The sequence below is a fragment of the Mastigoproctus giganteus genome, chromosome 5, assembly GCF_048544385.1.
Source record: "Mastigoproctus giganteus isolate SK-2022 chromosome 5, ASM4854438v1, whole genome shotgun sequence".
In the NCBI taxonomy this organism is placed as follows: Eukaryota; Metazoa; Arthropoda; class Arachnida; order Uropygi; family Thelyphonidae; genus Mastigoproctus; species Mastigoproctus giganteus.
In genome coordinates, this window is record NC_143579.1 from 106,207,898 (window position 1) to 106,229,764 (window position 21,867).

General features: G+C 37.7%; 1 protein-coding gene across 1 annotated transcript in view; it reads right to left on the reverse strand.

Annotated features, from left to right (window-relative positions):
• Gycbeta100B (guanylate cyclase soluble subunit beta-1-like) overlaps nucleotides 1–21,867 on the reverse strand; it is a 123,260-nt gene that overhangs the window by 97,743 nt on the left and 3,650 nt on the right. Inside the window, exons 2-4 of the mRNA XM_090373395.1 lie at nucleotides 16,388–16,461; nucleotides 10,110–10,210; nucleotides 6,974–7,248 (exon numbers count right to left, since the gene is read on the reverse strand). Of these exons, the coding sequence (XP_090229521.1) occupies nucleotides 6,974–7,248; nucleotides 10,110–10,210; nucleotides 16,388–16,461 (450 nt within the window). The remainder of the gene's footprint in view (nucleotides 1–6,973; nucleotides 7,249–10,109; nucleotides 10,211–16,387; nucleotides 16,462–21,867) is intronic.

Below are 21,867 nucleotides of genomic sequence, written 5' to 3' on the forward strand. Positions count from 1 at the left end.
TTTGGAAGTCGTAGGCCAATTTTAAAATTTGGTACACGTCGCGGGCCATACAGTAGACAAATCTTATACAGTATACCGCTTTTAGGCCCGAATTCAGAAGCAACACCTAAGGGGAAAATTTTTGAGTAAAAACACTTAAAACCAATTTCAGTGTTGTTCCATGCACTTTACTATAATATGATTCTTTTAATTTTTTGACTTGAAAATATTGCCCTTGAAAGTTGTTTCTGAATTTGACTCCATGTAATAACTTTTTTTGTAAATCTAGGAAAAATCCCACGTTTAAAAATAGCCACTGAGCTGTATCGGTTAAATCCCTGCTTTCATCCAATGCCAATGAGTAAAATATGCATGCCAGCAACTTTGTTTTCAATGTCTCCTCAACATTCAATGCCAGTTCTTCTACTCTCCTAGTAACAGTCATTCGAGACAAGCTTATCTTTTTGAAGGCATCAGCTTTGTTTGGTCACACAACTTCAGCTGCTGCTACAAGGCACTCTACAAATTCTCCATCAGAAAATGGTTTCGACCTTTTGGAAATTTTTTGAGTAATGATATAACTAGCTTTGACAAAATTCTCGGCATCCTCCGATACTTCCTTAAAAACTGATTGTTGCGATTTTAATGATTTTTTGAGACGGTTCAGTTTGTCTGTGCATACCTGATCCTGGAGACTGACAAACTTGGTTGCATGTTTCGTGTCATAATGCTTTTTCAAATTGTATTCCTTGACAGCGGATATTGATTCCTGACATTAAGCAAACTGGCTTTCCATCAGTTTCTATAAAGAAGTATAAATCAGTCCATTTTTCGTTGAAGATAAGAACAACTTCACTGTAAACACGTTTTTTTGCTGGTACCAGCCATTTTGAATTTACCAGGGCTTCTTATTACCGTTGTTCACTAAATGATTAAATTATTTAGCTTTATTTTTACAACACTCAAACAACATAATAAAAACTAAAGAATTATTAATATTAGTCGTTAATAAATGAAGGTTCAGAAAGAGCGCCTCACGAGATCGAATTCTAACTCACTGAATGACTAAAATCCACGTAAGCGCAGGTATATAAATAAATAAATAAATTTTCTGTTTATACTCCGGGACGACCAAACGGTCAGAGGAGTTCACAAGATAGACAGAATACAAGAAACAGCACCGTATTCAGTAGTCACGGAAAGCCTGAAAAACAAGATTCAGGATGCTGGGAGTCATTGCGGTACAAGTATTCAGTATTCAGAATACAAGAAACAGCACCGTATTCAGTAGTATATATATACCGTTATGATATAGTTTAGGGCTAAAGCCTCAGGTTACTTAAAGAGTTTAACTAATGTACAACTTAGGGCAATTGCATCATTTCTGTACATAGCCATGAGAAATATACTTAATGATGCCAATTTATAACTACTAAAGTAGTTGGCTATGTACAGAAATGATGCAATTGCCCTAACTTATACATAAGTATATAACTTGTACATTAGTACTAGAAACGTCCAGAGACTCGAGAATACTTTTCTGGTAAACACTAGAACTAGAAAGTACGCAAAAATGTAGCAGCGCTACTGTGCGCGCTCGTTGAACTTTCCAGCTTAACCGATAGGTGGCGCAGGAGTTGCTACACCCCATTTTGCGCTATTATATATATATATATATATATTTAAATATTGCTTCTACAGGGATGGGATACACTTAAATAGAAAGAGTGCAAGAATATTTGCTGATGCTATCGAGGCAGTGTTAGGTGGGTCGGAAAACTGCTAGCTTGGGGGGGATACAAAGACGAATAGATTAACAGCATAGGTGAAAGAGATTCTTGCACTGCTTCTATTGGAATGAGCAGAAGCCTGAAAAACAAGATTCAGGATGCTGGGAGTCATTGCGGTACAAGTAAACACATGGGTTGTATTAGGGTAGCTAAGAATAGAAATAGGTGCATGTATACTTGCGTGTACACCAATGCTAGGAGTTTAGTAAATAAATTTGATGAATTTGAGGTATTGCTCAAAACATCAAAGGCAGATATTGTTGGGATATCAGAGACTTGGTGTCACACAGATATAAGGAATGCAGAACTGGAATTTGGGGAGTACAACGTCTACAGAAAGGATAGACTGGATAGGAAGGGAGGAGGGGTTATGCTATTAGTTAAGAAATACATAAAATCCAAGGAAGTGAAGCTAGTGGACATCGCTGGACAGTGCAGTGTCGAGTCAGTTTGGTGTGACATAAGCATTGGGAGATCAAAATTGAGAGTAGGAGTGTGCTATAGGCCTAATGACTCTGATGAGTATAATAAGAAACTGTACAGGGAAATAGAGTGGGCCAGTAAATCAGAGAGTCTTATAATGGGAGATTTTAATTTCCCAGATATTGACTGGAGTTTGGGGGCTGGTCACTCACACACTAGCAAAGCTTTTGCGGATTTATTGGACGATTGTTTTCTACATTAGCATGTTCGGGAGGCAACTAGAGGCAGGAATACTCTTGATTTGATCATCAGCAGTGATTCTTCATGCATTAAGAATCTGCAGATAAATGAACCACTAGGTGGCAGTGATCACAATGTGCTGAAGTGGGATTTACTCAAAGAGGTAACTACCATTAGGGGTAAAGGGAAGGGTTATTGCTTTCGTAAAGGCGACTACGATGGACTGAGACAGTATTTAAATTCTATACAGTGGGACCAACTGATGATGTTACCAACAGCAAATGCAAAATGGGAAGCATTCAAAGAACTTATCTTGGAAGCTACTAGGGTTTACGTACCAACTAAGAAATATTGTTCAAGGTTTAGGCCTAAATGGATGTCAGATGAACTGATGAGGCATATGGAAGACAAGAAACATGCATGGGATACATACAAATTAACACATGACACAGAAGCCTATGATAGATACAAGTTGATCTGTAACCAAGTTACAAAGGAGGTTAGGCAGGCGAAGGCAGAGTACGAGAAATCTTTGGCAAGGGATGCAAAGAAAAACAGCAAAGAGTTCTTTACTTATGTAAACTCTAGAAGGAAGGGGATTAATCAGATTGGTCCACTTGATATCGATGGGTGAATTGTTGATGATCCTGCTCAGGTAGCTAACAAACTAAATGAATATTTTGCATCGACATTCACACATGAGGAGTTATTTAGCGAGGGGAAAGCCAGGTGTATTCAACTCTAGCAGTAAGCTAGAGAATCTTGTAATAACTGAGGGTAAAGTGGAGGAGAAACTGTTGAAGATAAACACAAGAAAGGCACCCGGGGTGGATGGGATCTATCCAGTTATATTAAAGGAGGCAGCAGAGGAAGTAAGCAAACCCTTAGCCATAATTATGAGAGCTTTCTTGGACTGAGGTTAGGTACCCATGGACTAGAAATGTGCAAATGTGACCCCAATTCACAAAGGAGGATCAAAGGGCGACACAAGTAATTATAGACCTGTTAGTTTAACTTCTGTTCCCGGAAAATTAATGGAGGCACTGGTTAAAGAAGCACTGCAGGATCATGTAGACAAGACTTCAGTTATAGCTCAGACACAGCATGGTTTTGTTAAGGGGAAGTCTTGCCTGACCAATTTGATTGGATACTATGATGCAGTCACAAAGGAACTGGATGCAGGGAATAACTTTGATATTATATACTTGGATCTTAGAAAGGCTTTTGATACTGTTGCACATGGAAGACTGCTACACAAATTGGAGCAGTGTGACATTGGAGGCAAATTGCTGCTGTGGATAAAGGGGTGGCTGAGGGGGAGAAGACAGAGAGTGGTAATCAATGGACACTGCTCATCGTGGACTAATGTTATTACTGGAGTCCCTCAGGGCTCAGTCTTGGGTCCATTATTGTTTTCTGTATTCATAAATGATATTGATGATGGTATATCAAGCTTAATGTCGAAGTTTGCAGACGATACGAAGGTTGGCAGGGTTGTCAAGGACACTACTGACACTATGCTGCTGCAACAGGATCTGGAAAGGTTGAGCAGATGGACTGAGAGGTGGCAAATGAAGTTTAACATTGACAAATGTAAAGTACTACTTATGGGAAACAGCAACCTCAGAGCAACGTATCAACTCTGTGGTACTACACTGACAGTGGTAGTGAATTAAAGGGACTTGGGGTGGTTGTACAGGCAGATATGAAGTTCTCTGAGCAGTGCAGATGGGCTGCAAGAGTAGCTCATGGTGTATTGTAAATGATATATAGGAATTTTTCTAGCAGGGATAAGGAGGTGATTATTCCCTTGTATAAGGCAATGGTCAGGCCACACCTAGAGTACTGTATACAGGTCTGGAGGCCTCATTTCAGGAAGGATGTAGAGCTGCTGGAACGAGTACAGAGAAGGGCAACAAGATTAGTGAATGGAACAAAGGGGTGCTCTTACAAAGAAAGGCTTAAGTTTTGCAAATTACAGTGTCTGGAGACTAGGCACCAGCGAGGGGATCTGATAGAGGTGTATACAGCCTTGAATAGTTTGAGCATGCTCAATGCTAATGGGATTCTTCCTCTTGCTCAGAATAATCACCTGAGAGGGCATAAATTCAAACTGAAGAAAGACAGATGTAGGATAGACGTGCGGAAATTTGCCTTTAGCCAGCGGGTGGTTGGTTGGTGGAACAGACTTCCATCCCTTGTTGTGGAAGTTGATAGCCTAAATAAGTTTAAGGCTCAGCTGGACAGGTATTTCGAACGAACAGAAGGGTGAAGTGGAAGTGGTTATTTATTTATTTATTTTTTTTTGGCTGATGCTGCATAAGCTTGCTTTGTTGCATCAAATGCCTCTTCTAATGCTAATGCTAATGCTAATATTTTTTGGAAACTTTGTCGTGTTCACAGGCCACAATTAAGGTTCCGGCCGGCCACAAGTGCCCCGCGGGACATGGTTTGAACACCTGTGCCCTAACACTTTACTACTATTAGTTTGACCTAAATTTAAAACATATTTTTCTGTCTTTCAAGTTTCTTTTTTCTTCTTGAAGTTTAGCTTTCCTAATATCGCTAAATTTGGGAAAAGCTTCGTGAAAATTCCTGTGGCATGTTTAGTAATGTCTTTCACAATTCGACTTCCGAAAGCCAGCCAAACACGCCTGACATTTGCTAGCAATTAGGAATTTTGCTAGCAGGGAAAAGGAGGTGATTATCCCTCTGTATAAGGCAATGGTCAGGCCACGCCTTGAGTACTGCGTACAGGTCTGGAGGCCTCATTTTAGTAAGGATGTAGATTTACTTGAGCGTGTACAGAGAAGGGCAACAAGATTGGTGAGGGGAATGAAGGGATCCTCTTACCAAGAGAGGCTTAAGTTCTGCAAATTGCAGTGGCTGGAGACTAGGCACCTGCGCGGTGATCTGATTGAGGTATATAAGGCCTTGAATGGGTTGAGCACGCTGAATTCTAATGGGATCCTTCCACTTGTTCAGATTACGAGCCTAAGGGGACATAAATTCAAATTAAGAAAAGACAGATGTAGAATAGATGTGCGGAAATTTGCCTTTAGCCAGCGGGTGGTTAATTGCTGGAACAAACTTCCATCTTTCGTTGTGGAAGTTGATAGGTTGAATAAATTTAAGGAGGAACTGGACAGGCATTTGGAGGGAATGGTGTGATTTTTTTTTTTTTTTTTTTTGGCTGATGCTGCATAAGCTCATACACTTGCTTTCTTGCATCACATGCCACTGCTACTACTACTACTACATAATAAGCAAATTACACCAGTTCCACTACTATTATCTATTACCAAATAATCATATTCCCAAGAGGACTGAAACGCATACGTTTTAATTTTTCGTTTCTTTGCAATTGAAATGTGTAGGTTTAAATCAGACGACTGTGAAGGTAATATTAATGCATAATTTTTTTCCTCATCATGGTCGTTTCGGTTTCTTTTTAAAAACTTATCCATTTTGAAAGGATTTAGTAACTTTAGTTAAATCCGTTAAAAAATACATTTAAGCTGCACACAAAATCAAATGATTTCTTACTATAACACTTTCATTACCTTTAAAGTCAGCACTATACATATATACGGTACCTATTGCAACAGCACAACTGTGTGAAACCCGGAAAAAAACCTGTTAAAATCAGAAACTGAGAATTGCATGAGGCAGTATCCTCGATCTGTGGCAACAATGATCGTACTCTCAACAAAGTATTTTGTAAAAAAATTTCTTACTAAATAAATGTCAAATTAACAATAATTAATAAGAAAAAATTTGAGAATACCGTCAACGTGTCAAACTTTGACCGTTTTTGAGATTAAAACGTCACGAAATATATAATTTTCCTCCAATTACTAACAAAAAAAAAAGGATTTTCTAGCGAAGATTGTCAATTTTGTAGAATATCACAGAAAGCTGAGAAATAGAAAGCACTTTTTTTAATTTTTTAGCTTAAGTGAAGGAAATTTTATTTTTTAAAGAGCACAATGGTGCTCGCGAGCATCAGGTTAAGAACCCCTGGTCTAGATTATATTTTACATTCCCAGTTTCTCTAACAATTGAATAATCTACTAACATTACTTCACTTGGAATCAGAGTACTTTCTGTCTGATGATCCATTCCTAGCCCGATCTCTCTGGAGAGCACCTTTGGATTAGTACTGGACACTTGAGTAACTGCCGATCCCTGAGATGCGTTACTTTCCTGGGCAACCACTCGCTGTCTCAGGAAATTCATTCTCGTACATCCGTAAGTCAAGTTTTGACTTAAGATCGTCCCATTCCCTACATTTGGAGCACAGAAATCTATCACTGTCAGCTAGCAACAGTACAGTTTATGGAAGAAAACAGCCCGTAACTCACAGGTGATTCACCAAAGGCAATTTTCCCGAGAGGCATACTATTCTTAGCTGTGTTATGCTTGCTGTTTTGGAACTCCAACTGTATAATGACTGCTTCATGTTTCATAAATGTTAAACAACTGGAGAGTCAATTTTCCTTAAGAAATTCTGAAAATAAAATCATTTAATAAATACTTACCTTTACAATCCCGATGACAATTGGCTCTAGACCCTCCCTTTCAGAATAGTAATGCAGGATAAGAGCGCCATCTTCTGGTCGCTCTGTACATCTGAATGAAGGCGCTCTCATGCCTGGATAGATAGTAGCTAAGTGGTCATGTAATGCATCCAAGTTCTGCAGAAAGTCTCTTGGTGTAGCTCCTAGTACCTGCAAAATTTTATCATATCCTGATTCCTGACAGAAATCAAAGAACATTCTGCCAAACAATTCTAGAATTTCTGCAGCAGGGATTTCTGAAAAAAAAATAAAAAAAATAATAATAAAAAAATAAATAAATAATATAATAATATAGTATTATTAATAATAATAATCATAATGAATATAAAAAAAAAATGAATAGGAAATAAAGAACTGCAGTCTTTCATTTGAAATGCTTAAACTTAAAGCAATACATTTTTTTTGTTTTTTGTTACATATATTATAAAGATGGAATTAATGGCCATTAAATACATACACAAGTCAGTTAATGTATGCATATCATTTCACGCATGTTAGATTTTTATTACTTATAATAATTGAATTTTTTTTTCTTTGTGATTAATGGAAGTGCAAAGAAAACAAAACAATTAACTGATTAACTAATAATTTATAAACGTACCTGTTTACTTCACTGCACAATTTAATATTCGCTCCGCGTTTTTTAATGTGTTGTAATCAACAGTGTGCAAAATGAAACGTTTATATCAGAAGCTGTGATTTAATAAATGAAACAGCAGTAGTATTCTGTTAATGCTTTCGTAATGCATTTACGTATTTCTTCCTTGATCGACTTTTATGCGCGAACCGAGAAAATTTCGTTTCTGCACGTCCATCATATTGTCCATTCATTCCTTCAATAAACATAATATCCAATGTTTCTGCTATGATGAACGGCATATTGATAAACTATGTTACAAAAATAATTTGTAGAAGAATAAGAAAAATTTACCTCAATATGATACGTAGAACACTTCCGTATGCTACTCACCAGAAATTAAAACGAATATAACATTAACGCAAAATGATTATAGTAAAAAAAAATAAATTGAAAATAATTAAAAATATTAATTAAAAGAAGTTTAACGGAAATTTTGAAAAAGACTTTCCTTCCTGAAGCTGACAGCTTTTCGACCGTATGTCGTGATCACAAGAATGGAAATTATTGAGTATGTGTAAGCATGAATCTTAAATAGATTATTTGTCTTCGCGCATGCACATAAAAGACCGCGAATCGGAGATTAGATATGGACGGCGAATGTTAATAGAATTCTCACGTAATTTTATTTCGACGGTTTCTACAATTAATAGTCTCGTATAATTATAGACAATAAGTATTTTGTCCTCGTTGAATAAAAACGTGTGTGTTTCATTAACGGAATGAAAAGCTAATTCTTACCCTGCTGAATGAGAAGCACTAACTGAGAACCCGTGCTGTTTAACTCTAAAATTCAGAGGAAATCGCGTCGATCCTTGATAAGACGAGTTGCAATCGCCGCAAGAAATGTTGTATATCAGGTCATTTATTTGGGTTTCGAAAGATGAAAGGACAGCGATTGTTCAGTATAGCGTATAATTTCCGTATTGGTCTGGCCACAATCTTAAATTCGGTATCTTTAAACAATCTGTTAAGCTGTGTGTGCCACTATTCAACGTATGGGATAGAAATAAAATATTTTTTCATGTTACTATTGTTGGTTGGTGTGGTGTTTTGTATCCTATCCTTAGCTTGTACCCTAATTCGGTTTATTGTAGCAAGGGATAATCCCTGTTTAAGACTTGTTGGTTAATATCTGTATTTCTGAGTCTAAAGCAGATTCCGTCGTTGAATATTTATAGGCATTGAAAAGTTGATTAAAGATAGACTTTTTGTAGGTGAATGGGTGATAGCAGTTATAATGCAGAAGCATCCCGGTGTTTGTGGGTTTACGACAGCTGTTAAATTGGATTTTATTCGCGTCCCGAGTAAGCGTGAAATTTAGAAAATTTAATGACTTAGTAATGTATGTGTATTTTCCCTTTTGAGTGTAGAATTGAGTCTAGGATGAATATTATTACACGAATGTAAAATGTCTTGAATAGTACTACCATCAGTAATAACAAGAATATCGTCTAAACGTCCACACTATGTAATACGGAGTAAAAAAGGCGTCAAATATATACGCCCAATCGTTGAGAGATAGATCTTCGATATTAAGGTTATTAAATACTGTATCGTAGTTTTTTTTAATCCCAAATTGTATTATTTTTCCAAATTTGCGTTAAACTTCTTTTAATTTTTTAATTAAAATTTTAAATTAATTTTTTAATTGTGTTCAATTTATTTTTTAAATTTTTAAAATTATTTTCAATTTATTATTTTTTACTGTAATCATTTTCCGTTAATGTTACATTCGTTTTAATTTCTGGAGAGTAGCATACAGAAAAGTTCTACGTATCATATTGAGGTAAATTTCTCTTATTCTACAAATATTGAAATCAACGTAGAACGTATCGAGTATCATAGCTCTGGTTTATACTGTTAAAAAAAAAAAAAAATAAATGAATAATAATTATCGGATATCTGTTGGATTTATATTACTAAAATTTGGATGTCTTGACAAATCGTTTTAATCGAATCAGATATAAAATTTCATAAAAATCCCCCCACTGGGAGTCGAGTTATTACATGAAGACAGACGTACGGATACGATGAAGACAATAGGCACTTTATGCATATATACTAACGCTCAAAAATGAGGACGATTTCAAATACTACATGCAGATCAACGTGGCCTGACTTGGCACTGAAAATTCGATGACGTAGCAGATGTATCCATAAGGGAATATTAAACAGCTCAGGGCCGAACTAAGGTACTTTCACTCCACGGGCAGAAAGATTTTTCGGCGCCCCTTTACTAAGGATATATATATATATAACAAATTAGGGTTTCCTAATTTGTTCGCGGCAACGGTTGCACCATATTTAAGCCCAAGACTCTTCAACACTGCTTATTGCAGTTGGCAACGATTTCTTTAACAGTATAATAAAAATTTAGTAAATCATCATTTGATTATACCACGTTTAGTTTAAGGTGAATTTTGGGAGAAAAAACAAACAAACAAGAAAAGTACTTACGCAACACCTTTTCGGCAGCTCCAACAATATTATAGGTAATTTCATCATCATAAATTAACCTTACCAAGAATTGGCCTTCCATTTCTATCTCAGCCTCGTGTCTGGAATGAATCACAATGAAATAAATCACAGAAGTATCGATTATCACCTAAGACATTTAATGTAGTGTACAGTACTATGCTCATAATTGGTAATAAACTACAATGCTATGAACAAAACCAGTTTCAGATATTTCTTCATATTGTACCGAATACTACTGTCATTTCCTTTTTATAGTATGTTGTGGTGATTTTGCTATTCTTTAATAATTACTTGTAGACAAGAAAAGATTCTTATATTTTTATCATGATGCACACCAATCTGCATATACTGTACTCATATATACAGATTTCACAACCGTCATATCCATTTCTGTGCTTCCACTGAAGGAGAATATATAATAAGATCACATATTCATTTCTCTGCTTCCACTGAAGAAGAATGTATAATAATATAACAAAGGTTTAGTAGACATTATGGCAGTGGTTTTCAACCGGGTTGCCGCAACAACATTCCAGGGGTGCCACGCAATTTGGGTTTAAGTTACTTAAACTTATATTTTTTAAAAATTTATATATTTATTTCATTATAAAAAGGTGTACGGTATCTTTATAATTTTGTGGTGATGTATAATTGATGTTTACTTAGTACCTCTATATAAAGAAGAAAATTATTATATATATATATATATATATATTTAAATAATGGCTTAAAAGTTTAACATAAAATAAGAAAATAAATAAATAAATATTAAGCTATCATTAGAGGCAGCAAAATGCACCTCCTCCACATGAAGCCCAGATATATCCGATAATTCAAAATAAAACAACATAAAACATAAGCCAGTAGTATGGCAAAATGGAGGAGGTGCATTTTTCTGCCTCTAATGATAGCTTAATACCGTATTTATTTTCTTATTTTATGATAAACTTTTAAGCCATTATTTAAATATAAATCAGTGGTAGTAGTGGGTTGATATGCTAAATAAGCAGCACTGTGCCGCCATCTATTCCCTTTCTTTTCTTTTATATAAGCTGGCTAAGCTTACATTATGTCAGTGGTGTGGCTCTGATCTTGAGTGCTGTCTGTTCTATAAATTATTTCTCGTTGCATAAGGACCACCGCCGTGCAGATCCTCTGCATTGGTGGATCGATCGGGGGAGGAATGGGTGGTTTGGTTCTTCGGTCTTTTCGCCTTTGCGATGATTTGTATAGCGATTGAAATGCAGCGATTCCATGACCATTATTGGCCTCATGGTCCTCTGTCGATATGGGGCATATTGGTCAGTCTATTATTTTGATATTTTGTTTTTCTTTCAGTAGTTCTTTTAACCCTTTTTTGGTGATATTTCACGTTTTTCGGAACTGGTACCTTCTGGGTGGGGGGGGGGGGTACCGCTAAATCATATTATAATTGGCATTATTTTAAATTTTATATCGGTTTTATTAATTGGAATTAAAGTGCTAAATTATATAGGGTACTATCGGCTACTGTTTATATCTTACCTTTACTTCCCCCTTCCTGTTTGTTTATTTTTACGTTATTTTATGTTAATTTTTCGCTCTACATTTTTTGCCATACTACTGGCTTATGTTTTTTTTTTTGAATTGTCGGATATATATATATATATATATAATTTGTATTATGAATTGTAATTTTGTTTATAATTATATTATTGTAATAACTATCATATAACATTTTTTTTTTTTTCATATTAGACATAGTAATATTAGTATACAGAGAGAGAATCGGACCTAACAGGCAGAAAATTGAGTAGGGATGCCGCAAAATAAAATAAATTACTTAGGGAGTACCGTTATTAAAAAAAGGTCAAAAACCACTGCATTATGGTATCTGATTGCTTCCATTGTTTATTATTTCCTGGAAAAGGACAAAAAAACGTTTGTTTTTAGGAGGCGTGACTCAACCTCCCTTCAGAACCATTTGAAAATCAACCAAAACGAGCCAACTGATTTCCAACGCATTCTTACCCCAGCAAACGAAATCACACGTTCCTCCAAACAGATTCCTCTGCATCGTGCATTAGTTGTTTTCTGGAATTATTTTAGTGACAGTGTTTATTTCACGATAGTGACTTCATTTTATAATACTGAATATGAAAATTTGAGCTGTAGGTAATTCACATGAAGTGATATGATTATACCATTAAACATTTCTTAATGGAATGTTGTCAGATTGTGGAACACATGTGGCCGTCGTGATAAGTTTGAGGGAAAGCGGTACATTTCGTCGAACTGCAAACTGCCAAAGCAACCGCAGCCCTACCATCAAGAAGCTGAAAACGAAATTCTTCAAGTAGTGCAAGGAGATCCAGAGACCAGTATCCGACAAGCTATCCCGAAAACTCGTAGAGCAGCAGTTCCAAGAGTTTCCCACACGTTTTTGGCGCACATTCTTCGGAGACAGAAATTGCATCCCTTTCATTGACTTCAGTACACAGCCATCCCCAAGCCTCACGGTAGCACAGCTGGTAGAGCCCATATCGGGTGGAAAAGATCTGAGTTCGAGTCCCGTCGATGATGGGAGAAAATTTTTATGCGCCCTTTTCACAACGTGGCTGAGTTAGTCGATCTCAAGTAGCATGATTTTTTTCTCCCGGAAACTCGAGTTTTTCGTTGAAAGAACATGAGTAAATATATACATGAAACTATTAATTGCAAAAAAAATTACTTTTATGCCTTATGGGCAGAGGTGTTATTGCTAAAAAAAAAAAAAAATAGTACCGGAACGCTCGTTGTAAAAAAAAAAAAAAAAATAGTACCGGGACGCGCGTTCTCCAGAAGATTATATGATAACGCCACATCGACTGTACAGTAACTGAATCAGATTTGAGACTCACGGTTCATAGAACAACCAGTTCTAGCGTTGAGCTTATGGCGAATCAAAATGCAGCGTTCGCACGCATCACAGTATATCTCATTCTTTGGATCTCTTAACACATTGTACTTTAGTAAGAAACGTGCGAAATTTATATTTTTGTTTTTAAAGAAATCTATTAATTGGTGTATTCGGGCCGGAACGCCGTTCCGGCCCGAATACACCAATGCTTATGGGTAATATTATATAATATTAAATATACAATGAAATAAACAGATTTAATAAAAAAAAATTAAAAAAATAAGTACTTTATTCCAAAATAACAGCATGTTCCTTATGGTTCATATGTTAATAAAAATTCTATGAAAGCAGTGATTTCTTTCATTACTTTGCGCATACTAGGGTGACAGGCAGTTATATAACCAAAAAAACACAACAGAATGCACACTACTATTTCATTGGCCAACCCCTTGCTTTGATGCTATGAAAATGCTGCACATTGTCGTGCCATCGACTGGGTAAGGTTCTGAATATTCCTGGGAAGTCTTATGGTACCAACGGGTTAATATCTCCTGCATCTCTCTAAGTGTTTTTTATGGGTGTTTCAGTAATGTTCTTTTGCATTACTGAAACGCCCATTTTGTTCCAAAAGTTTTCAATTGGATTGAGGTCTGGACTGTTCCTCGGCCATGTTATTATACGAATTGGTTTCTCCTTCAACATTATTTGCACCAGCGGACAGTAAAGACAGCGAAATAAATTATATTTATTTAAGCAATGGTGCGACGTTTCATAAATATAAAACTTTTGATAATTTTATGAAGTTGTACTTGCAGTTTTGGCTCTATGACATGGAGCAAAGTTGTCCTGAACAATGCAATTAGCAATGCCTCCATAGTGATTTTTACTTGTGGGAAGTAATTTTGTCTCGAGAATGTTCTTTTATACCTCAGCATTCACTGTACCCTTCACAAACTCAAGACGACCAACTAATTTATGTGAAATACAGCCCCATATCATTTGAGAATATTTCCTTTGGAGACCTCAGGATGAAATTCTTTTCCACACCTTCGTCTAACGGTCTGCTGGCAGTTCGAACCATGCAACTTGAATTTTTATTCATCACAGAAAATAACCCATTTCCATTGATCCTCAGACCAACTGGCATGTTCTTTTTCCCACTTTAGCTGCCGGGCTTTCATTTTTTGAGTCAAAAGTGGCTTTTTTCTTAGGCAACGTGCTCTGATCCCAACGAGAAAAGACGTCTGCATACAGTAGCAGTATTTGACATTACACCTGTATCCTCCTCCCATGCTGTTTTGAACTGTGTCAATGAGGAGCTTCTGTTTAGCATGCACAGACGGCCCAGAAATCTGTCCTACGCTGCAGAAGATATTCGTGGACGTGCACTTCCTTTCTTTCTGTTTAGACTGCCAGTTTCTGATATTTTTCGTAATAAAGTGCCGCTGTTGACTGATTAAAGTGAATCCTTTTAGTTATTTCATGCATTCAACGCAGCAGCAACACTTTCCTACGTGGTGTTAATTGAGGAAACGTAGCCATTGCAATAGCGCAGAATAATGGGCTCGTGGCATTTGCACTGTATTTATACTGTCCCCTAGGATGATGCAATCACGTATGGCAAGTAACATCATCTAAGAGAGTTTGCTACAGATGGATGATGCAATACAAAACATATATGATATATCGATATCATATATGGAATGGATGTGCTAAATTGTTTTTTTTTTTTTGGCTGATTCTACTACGCTTGCTTTCCTGCATCATTGCCTCCATTGCTACTACTACTATCGCCACATATATATCATATTTGTTTTGCATATATATATGTAATATATACATAATATATCATATATGTTTCACAGAAATTCGGTGAATTTTGCAAGTGATACAATTTTTTGAGCACTACTGTGTATATATGTATGTATTGCTGTTCATTGAGACTCATTTTGCTTGATTGCGTGATTCTATAACAGAGCTTGAAACATGGGGAGCAGTGAAATTAAAGAGGTAGAGAAAGTTCAGTTAGAAATTTCAACTATCCTTGGAGACATATGAGAGTCCACGTGAGTTGCAAAATGATCGTTATTCTGAAACCTTTCATTAAAGATTTTGTTACTTTTAATTATTAAATACAAAGAAATTTTAATTTAATTAATTGTGATAAACTATTAATAAATGAAAAAATGTCATTACAACAATTAGTATTTTGGTGCATTTTCATGCATATTTTCGTACATTTTATTGCATATTTTGTCTATTTTTGATGCATTCTGTATTCTGGAAACCACAGTTCCTCTTGTAGATTAAATATAACAAAGTGGACATCCTTAGTTGACAAGTTAATCACAGACACACTTTCTATTTGCCCACCACATATCGCAGTTGTAAAAGAAATACTGTTCACTTCCCTCTGTCTTTCTATTATTTTCCTAATAGACGAATGATTGAAATTTCTATTCATGTAATGAACGTAAAAACAAAGATGAGAAGAAAATAAAATACTTTGAAATTTAGATTTTATGGAGTTAAAAATGCGGATATATTAGATTTAAAAATTTTTTTTTCTACACGATGTTAGGTTAAGTGCGTGTTAAGCACCAAAGTAACTGAGGGTATGAGGCGAAAATATATATTTGTCTCTGAAACTGCATGCATTTTTTGGTCGATTTGCTGCTTGCTGGAAGAGTGAGAGAGAGAGAGCATGAGCATGCAACCCTCGCTTAAGATCAACTAATCGTGTTACTGACGGGATTCGAACTCAGTTCTTTTCTGGCCGGCGTGAGGTGGACCGGGCTAGCAGGATCCTGCTAGTGCCGGATTACGGGCTAGCAGGATCCTTGCCGGGAGGCGCAGTTCTTTAAGGGGCGCCAAAAACAGCAGAATAGTGAGGGAAAAAAAAAATATATATATTCTTAATAAATGGGCGCCAAAAAATCTCTCTGCCCAGGAGGCCGAAATAACTTGGTCCTGGCGCTGGTGGACGGTGATTATAACCAATGCTACCATCAAGGGCGTTTACACTACGTATTGAGGAACTGACAGATGTTGACGCATGTAGAATAATTTCCATATAAGTATGCACTTCCCGTTTTTGCCACATTGTAGATTACGCATGAATGCTGACTGTGGCCATTTCGAATACGTAATTTAGATTTGTTAGTTTTCAAATGCAAGTCTGGTAACTTTGTGGGAATTCCTGGATTGCAATAATAATGGAAAGTGTAACTCATTATTTGTCTCTCCTTTGTCACATGGAAAGCAGACGTGTTTAGAATTCACATTAGAAACATTTTAGAAAAATCTTTAATGTAGACCTATCAAAATAAATGAAGTCTTTAAGATAAAAGGATGTTATAACTACAAATCTTATACTCACTTAATCTTTTCCCAGGTTTCATCTCCAAAGTTTCGAAGTACAAGAAGCTCCAAAGCATAGTTTACGAAGCCGTACTGGAAGAATAGGAAAAGGATCACTTAAAAGAAATATAAATCTGGGAAATGGAATATTTTACCGAGTATTTCATAAATTAAATGAAATGGTCTCCGAAAGAAAATGTGTCAATTTTATAAGCCATGCCCAGTTACTTCACAGTAACTGGGCATGGCTTATAAAACTAGAATGAAGTTTTTAAAATGAAAGCTCTGCTCACTTTGGAAATTACAGTCGATTATTGTTCGATAAGCTAATTACAGGATGCAGTGCAGCCTTAAGAGTAATGCAAAGTCGGCTTTGGCCCACGCGTTCATTTTAGAGGGGAAGATAAAATTTTATATTCGAACATATTACAACAGTGACTACGTACTCCCATCACTTCGGCAGTGTCGGAATATGAGCGCCGTATGTGGGCAGGCGTCTTTCCTCCAAAGCGTTTGAGATAGAGCGTAGAAGGGGAAGAAGTACTGATCTTAGAAGGGTTTCAACATAATATCTTGTCAACATGCTATCAATAACGGCCCGATTTTAAAGGCTATTGTAACTTTCTGATGGCTCCCTATTCCATGATTCCGAGCTTTAGTACATAAGAGAGAAGGTGAAAACGGTATATTCTAAGATAAGAAAGATTGTATTAGTACAGTGGAAAATTAAAGGTACTATACTGTATATCTTTGGATCTCATTTACAAGTGGCCGTTTATATTCACGTAGTGCATGGAGTTTTAGGATACAGAATGTGATGGTGAAGAAATGTCTAATCTGTGCACAGAGATTTGCCTTGCTTGGAGTGACTCTTGCGTGTAGGCACGAGTCCCTCGAAGAATAGCAGGAGACCGTCCTACAGCACGGTCTCCAATGATGCCATGCAAGTTTGTTGCAGGACACCTGTATACACTCAGTGATCACTGAATTGTGACCACCTCGTCTGTAATGGACTACGCCGCATAGCTCGCAGTATAAAAAGCCAACCAACTTAGTACGCTACAGCAGTGGTAATTTGCATCTGGTGATATCTTTACTATTTTTAACTAAAAGTAATAAAGTAGCAGCTATGGTACATAGTAAAGATATCACGGAGTTTCAAAAGGGTATGAATGTGAGAGCTCATGCGTCGGGTGCTTTCATGTCGCAAACGGCACGTCTTGTCGGTTGTTCATGACCCAATGTGGTGGTGTACAAAGAATGGTGTCGAACGGGTCACACAACCTCCCGCCGACAGAACTGTAAAGGATTACGCAAAGTAGATGTTCGTGGTGGGCGAAGGGTGCAGTGCGTTCTGCGGGTTCGACGGCAGGTCACTGTGTGACAGCTGAAATTGCAGTACAATACGGGGAATGCAAGAACAATGTCCCAAATGACGAAGCGCTGCACACTCGGGCATATGGACTTCCACAACAGATGACCCAAGAGGCACCCTCTCCTCACCTCTGATTATCGTCGTAATAACGGACTACTTCCCAGTTGTGTGTGCAGTAACATGGAGTCCTAACTAGGGGCCCCACGGCCAAATGCCAGGACACAACAGACCTCCCAACTAGCCTAGTTGTCAGGCGCGCGGGTGCATAAGTACACGTGCCTTGAGTGACCGGGGTTCAAGCCCGTGACTGCTGAATACGGTGCTGTTTCTTGTATTCTGTGTATCTTGTAAACTCCTCTGGCCGTTTTTGGTCGTCCCGGAGTATAAACAGAAAATTTATTTTTAAATTTTTAACCTCAATCCAATTGAACACCTGTGGTATGTTTTGTAAGGGGAAGTGGGGCGTATGGAGACGCAACCGTCATCTATTCCTACACGGTGGAAAGCCTTGCAGGTAGCGGCAGCATGACTGCTGATCTCTAGGTATTGCCTGCACTAGATGTCTTCAGACATCTAGTGCAGGCAATACCTAGACGAATAGCAACTGTTATCCGTGCGAACGGTGGGCAACACGGTATTAGGTAGGTATTCATAATTCAGTGATCACTGAGTGTATTTGATAATAATAGAGAAAACGTTAGAGTTTGCAAATAAGCACAATGAGAGGCGTTGGAGATTTATGGAGTGAGGGTTGTCCGAAAAAAAATAATAAAATCTATGGAAAGAAGAACTTAAAACATAAAAGAAAGCGGTTTCATTTAGCACTTTGGAGCAGGTCTGAGTTGGGCCAAGCACCTATAGTTTTATACCTGATGTTGGAGTGCTATCTAGGATAAGAGATTTAAGGCTGTATGGCACTATGGTGGTTACTAGAGATGGATTGCGAAAAAGACTGTGTACTTTAGGAATTATTCAGGCTGCAAATTTTACTGATGGAGCAATTGAAAATTCCGAGCATATTATGTACAATTGTATCCGCCACCAGGATCTTCGAAAAATTTTGGAAAGGGAGCGACATGAGCCGTTTGATGATAGGGGAATTAATGATTGTAAATAGATTATGTATATACGGCAATAAAGTTCCTGGACTAGTGCTGTTGCAGTAAAGTTTGATGAGTTTGAAAATAAAAGGAAGTGGTGTGTTTTAGTTCAAACTTCCTCCAACAAATGGTGGTACAGAGATTGTCCAGTAGGCTGACAGGTTGTAAGAAACAACCAATTTCGTTAGTAGCGTTTCGTGTCACGATTTTGCAATGGAGCAACGAACGAATATCAAATTTTGTTTTAAACTGGGAAAATCTATGACAGAAATTTATGAAAACTGATTATGACGATAAAACGTTAAGTTGTCCCAGTGTGTTGGAATGGTATAAACCATTCAAAGATGGATGTAAGGATGGTTGCAATTACTCAAAAATGGGCGTCCGTCAACCTCTGCCCTCGTGGGTAGCACAGTTGGTAGAATAAACGTCCTCCCCACACGGGGTGGAAAAGACCTGAGTTAGAGTCCCGTCGACGATGGGAGGAATTTTTATGGGACTTTTTCACCACGTGGCCGAGTTAGTCGGTCTCAGGCGAGGGCAGCATGGTTTTCTCCCGGAAACTCTGGTTTTTCGTACAGCAAACAGAAAATCGACCACAGAACATATGCAATTTACAGACAGTATACACGGAACAATATAGCTTTAGTCGCTGATGCTCCTAAAACGCTACAACAACAACCGTCAACCTCTCGACTGAGAATAGAGTTGCAAAGTTCGGGAAATTGTGGCAAGAGATCAACTTTTGACTCTCAAAATGATGGCCTGATGATTGGATATGAACAAGGAGAACCAGTCGTCAAATTCTGCTTGAAGATGTAGGGAAAAGGAAGTCTGTACAAAATTTGTGCTGCATAGCCTAATGGATGAGCAGGAGCAACGAAGAGTGTCATCATGCGAATAGTTCATTCAGACTTGTCCTAATTTCCTCGACTGTTTTGTTACTGGAGATGAGTGTTGAGTGTCTCAGTACGACTCAGAAACGAAGCACGAGAGCATGTAGTGGACTTCGAAATAATTAGCATGGCCCAAAACGTTTCGTTTATAGGAGTCCTGGATCAAGACGATGCCGATCGTGTTAGTCGACAAACGGTGTGATTCACAAGGAATTTGTACTTTAAGAGAAGACAGTTAATGCTGCGTTCTACGTACAAGAGATTAAAATACTATTGAAGCGCATTTCCTGGGTGAGGCCACAATTTCGAGAGGTAGCTGGTTTTTGCTGTATGACAATGCCTCGACCATTCTGCAGTTGTGAAGACATTTCTGACGAAACGTGGCATTCTATAGTAAAACCATCCACCGTACTCTGCTAATCTAGCACCAAAAAAAAAAAAAAAAAAATCAATCAAATTATTATATTAGGGCCATCCGTAATTTCTTACATATACCCGTGTATGTATTATGTTTGTAAATTGCGCGTGTTCTCTGGTCGATTTGCTTGTTTTGCTGGACGAAAAACCCCAGTTTCTGGGAAACAAAACCTTGCTATCTACACCTGAGACCGACTAACTCAGCCACGGAGCGAAAAAGCCCATTAAAGCTCCTCGCGTCATCGACGGGATTCGAGTCCGGGCCTTTTCCCCTCGGTGTGGGGAGGACGGTGACGATACCATTGCTAGCCTGGTGGGTAAAGTGCCTGCCTGGCAACCCAAAGGTCGCGGGTTCGATTCCCGCCTCGGGCTTGGATCAAAGTACTGCAAAAACCTTGGGAGGTGCAATATGGCCACAGAAGCCGATGCGCCAATAACTACCAAAGGCAAAAAAAAAAAAAAAAAAAACAAGACGATACCATTGTGCTACCTGCGCAGATGCTAATCTTGCGCCAGTGGACTTCTTCCTCTTTCCCAGAGTGAAAACTTCCCTCAAAGGGGAAAGATTTCAGGATGTTGAAGACAGAAAAACGTAACCACCGAACTGAACATCATCTCTTTGGAAACCTTCGCTGACTTTTTCAGAAAAAATTTTTAGAAGGGTGTGATAAGTACATTCATTAAGGTGTCAATTACTTAGAATATAAATAGAACATATTAAATAAAACATACTAAATATAATAAAACAAACCATACGAAATGTATATAAAAACATATTAAATATAAATAAGAACATATTAAAATTTCTTCAAAATTATGGGAATCATCTAAATCTTCTTACACTGGCAGTTCATTTAGTTTATCACAGATTTACAATATATTTATTATTATTATAAAACCTTTCACCTTTTATGACATTTTTTTCCTCCCGATGATGGGTACTAGCACCAAATGCATGGGTGACTGGTTGTGTCCGATAACTATTATTATTGTTACTGTTGGTCGAGAAACTCTCTTACTATCTTATAGGTGTTCAGGATTGAGGCTTTCTGGAGTTCCATGTAAGTTCTCTGGACGACCTATTGTTGCTAGGTTCTGGTACCAGTGCATGGGTGATTGGTTGTGTCTGATTACTATTATTATTGTTACTGTTGGTCGAGAAACTCTCTTACTATCCGATAGGTGTTCAGGATTGGAGCTTTCTGGAGTTCCATGTAAGTGTTCGCTGGGAGGCCTATTGTTGCTAGGTTCTTATGGAGGCTCTTTGGCACCATGCCGGTGGTGAAAATCATCGGCATGGTCATTACTTGTTACATATGTCACGTATCTTTGACATCCTGATCTTTTCCTGGTATTTTTTCTGGAGGTTGCTGGTGTTGGGCACCGCTATGCCGATCAGGTAGGTAGCCATTTCCTTCTTGTCGATGAGGGTTATGCCTGGTCTTTGTGCCGGATCATCTTCTCCATCATTATGGCATGGTCCCAGTATAGTAAAGGTCCCTAGTATAGCCTGGGGCTCGTACTTGTGATACGGTAATTATTATTGTTATTATTTGTTGTTATATTATTTCTCCCTGAAGGGGAGGGGTTATACCCCGTGACGGGTACTGGTACCAAGTGCACAGGGTGGCTGTTATGTCTGGTGTTACTTTTCGATGAGGAAGTCTCTGACTATCTCTGACACTTCTGACTACAGATGTTCAGGATTGCG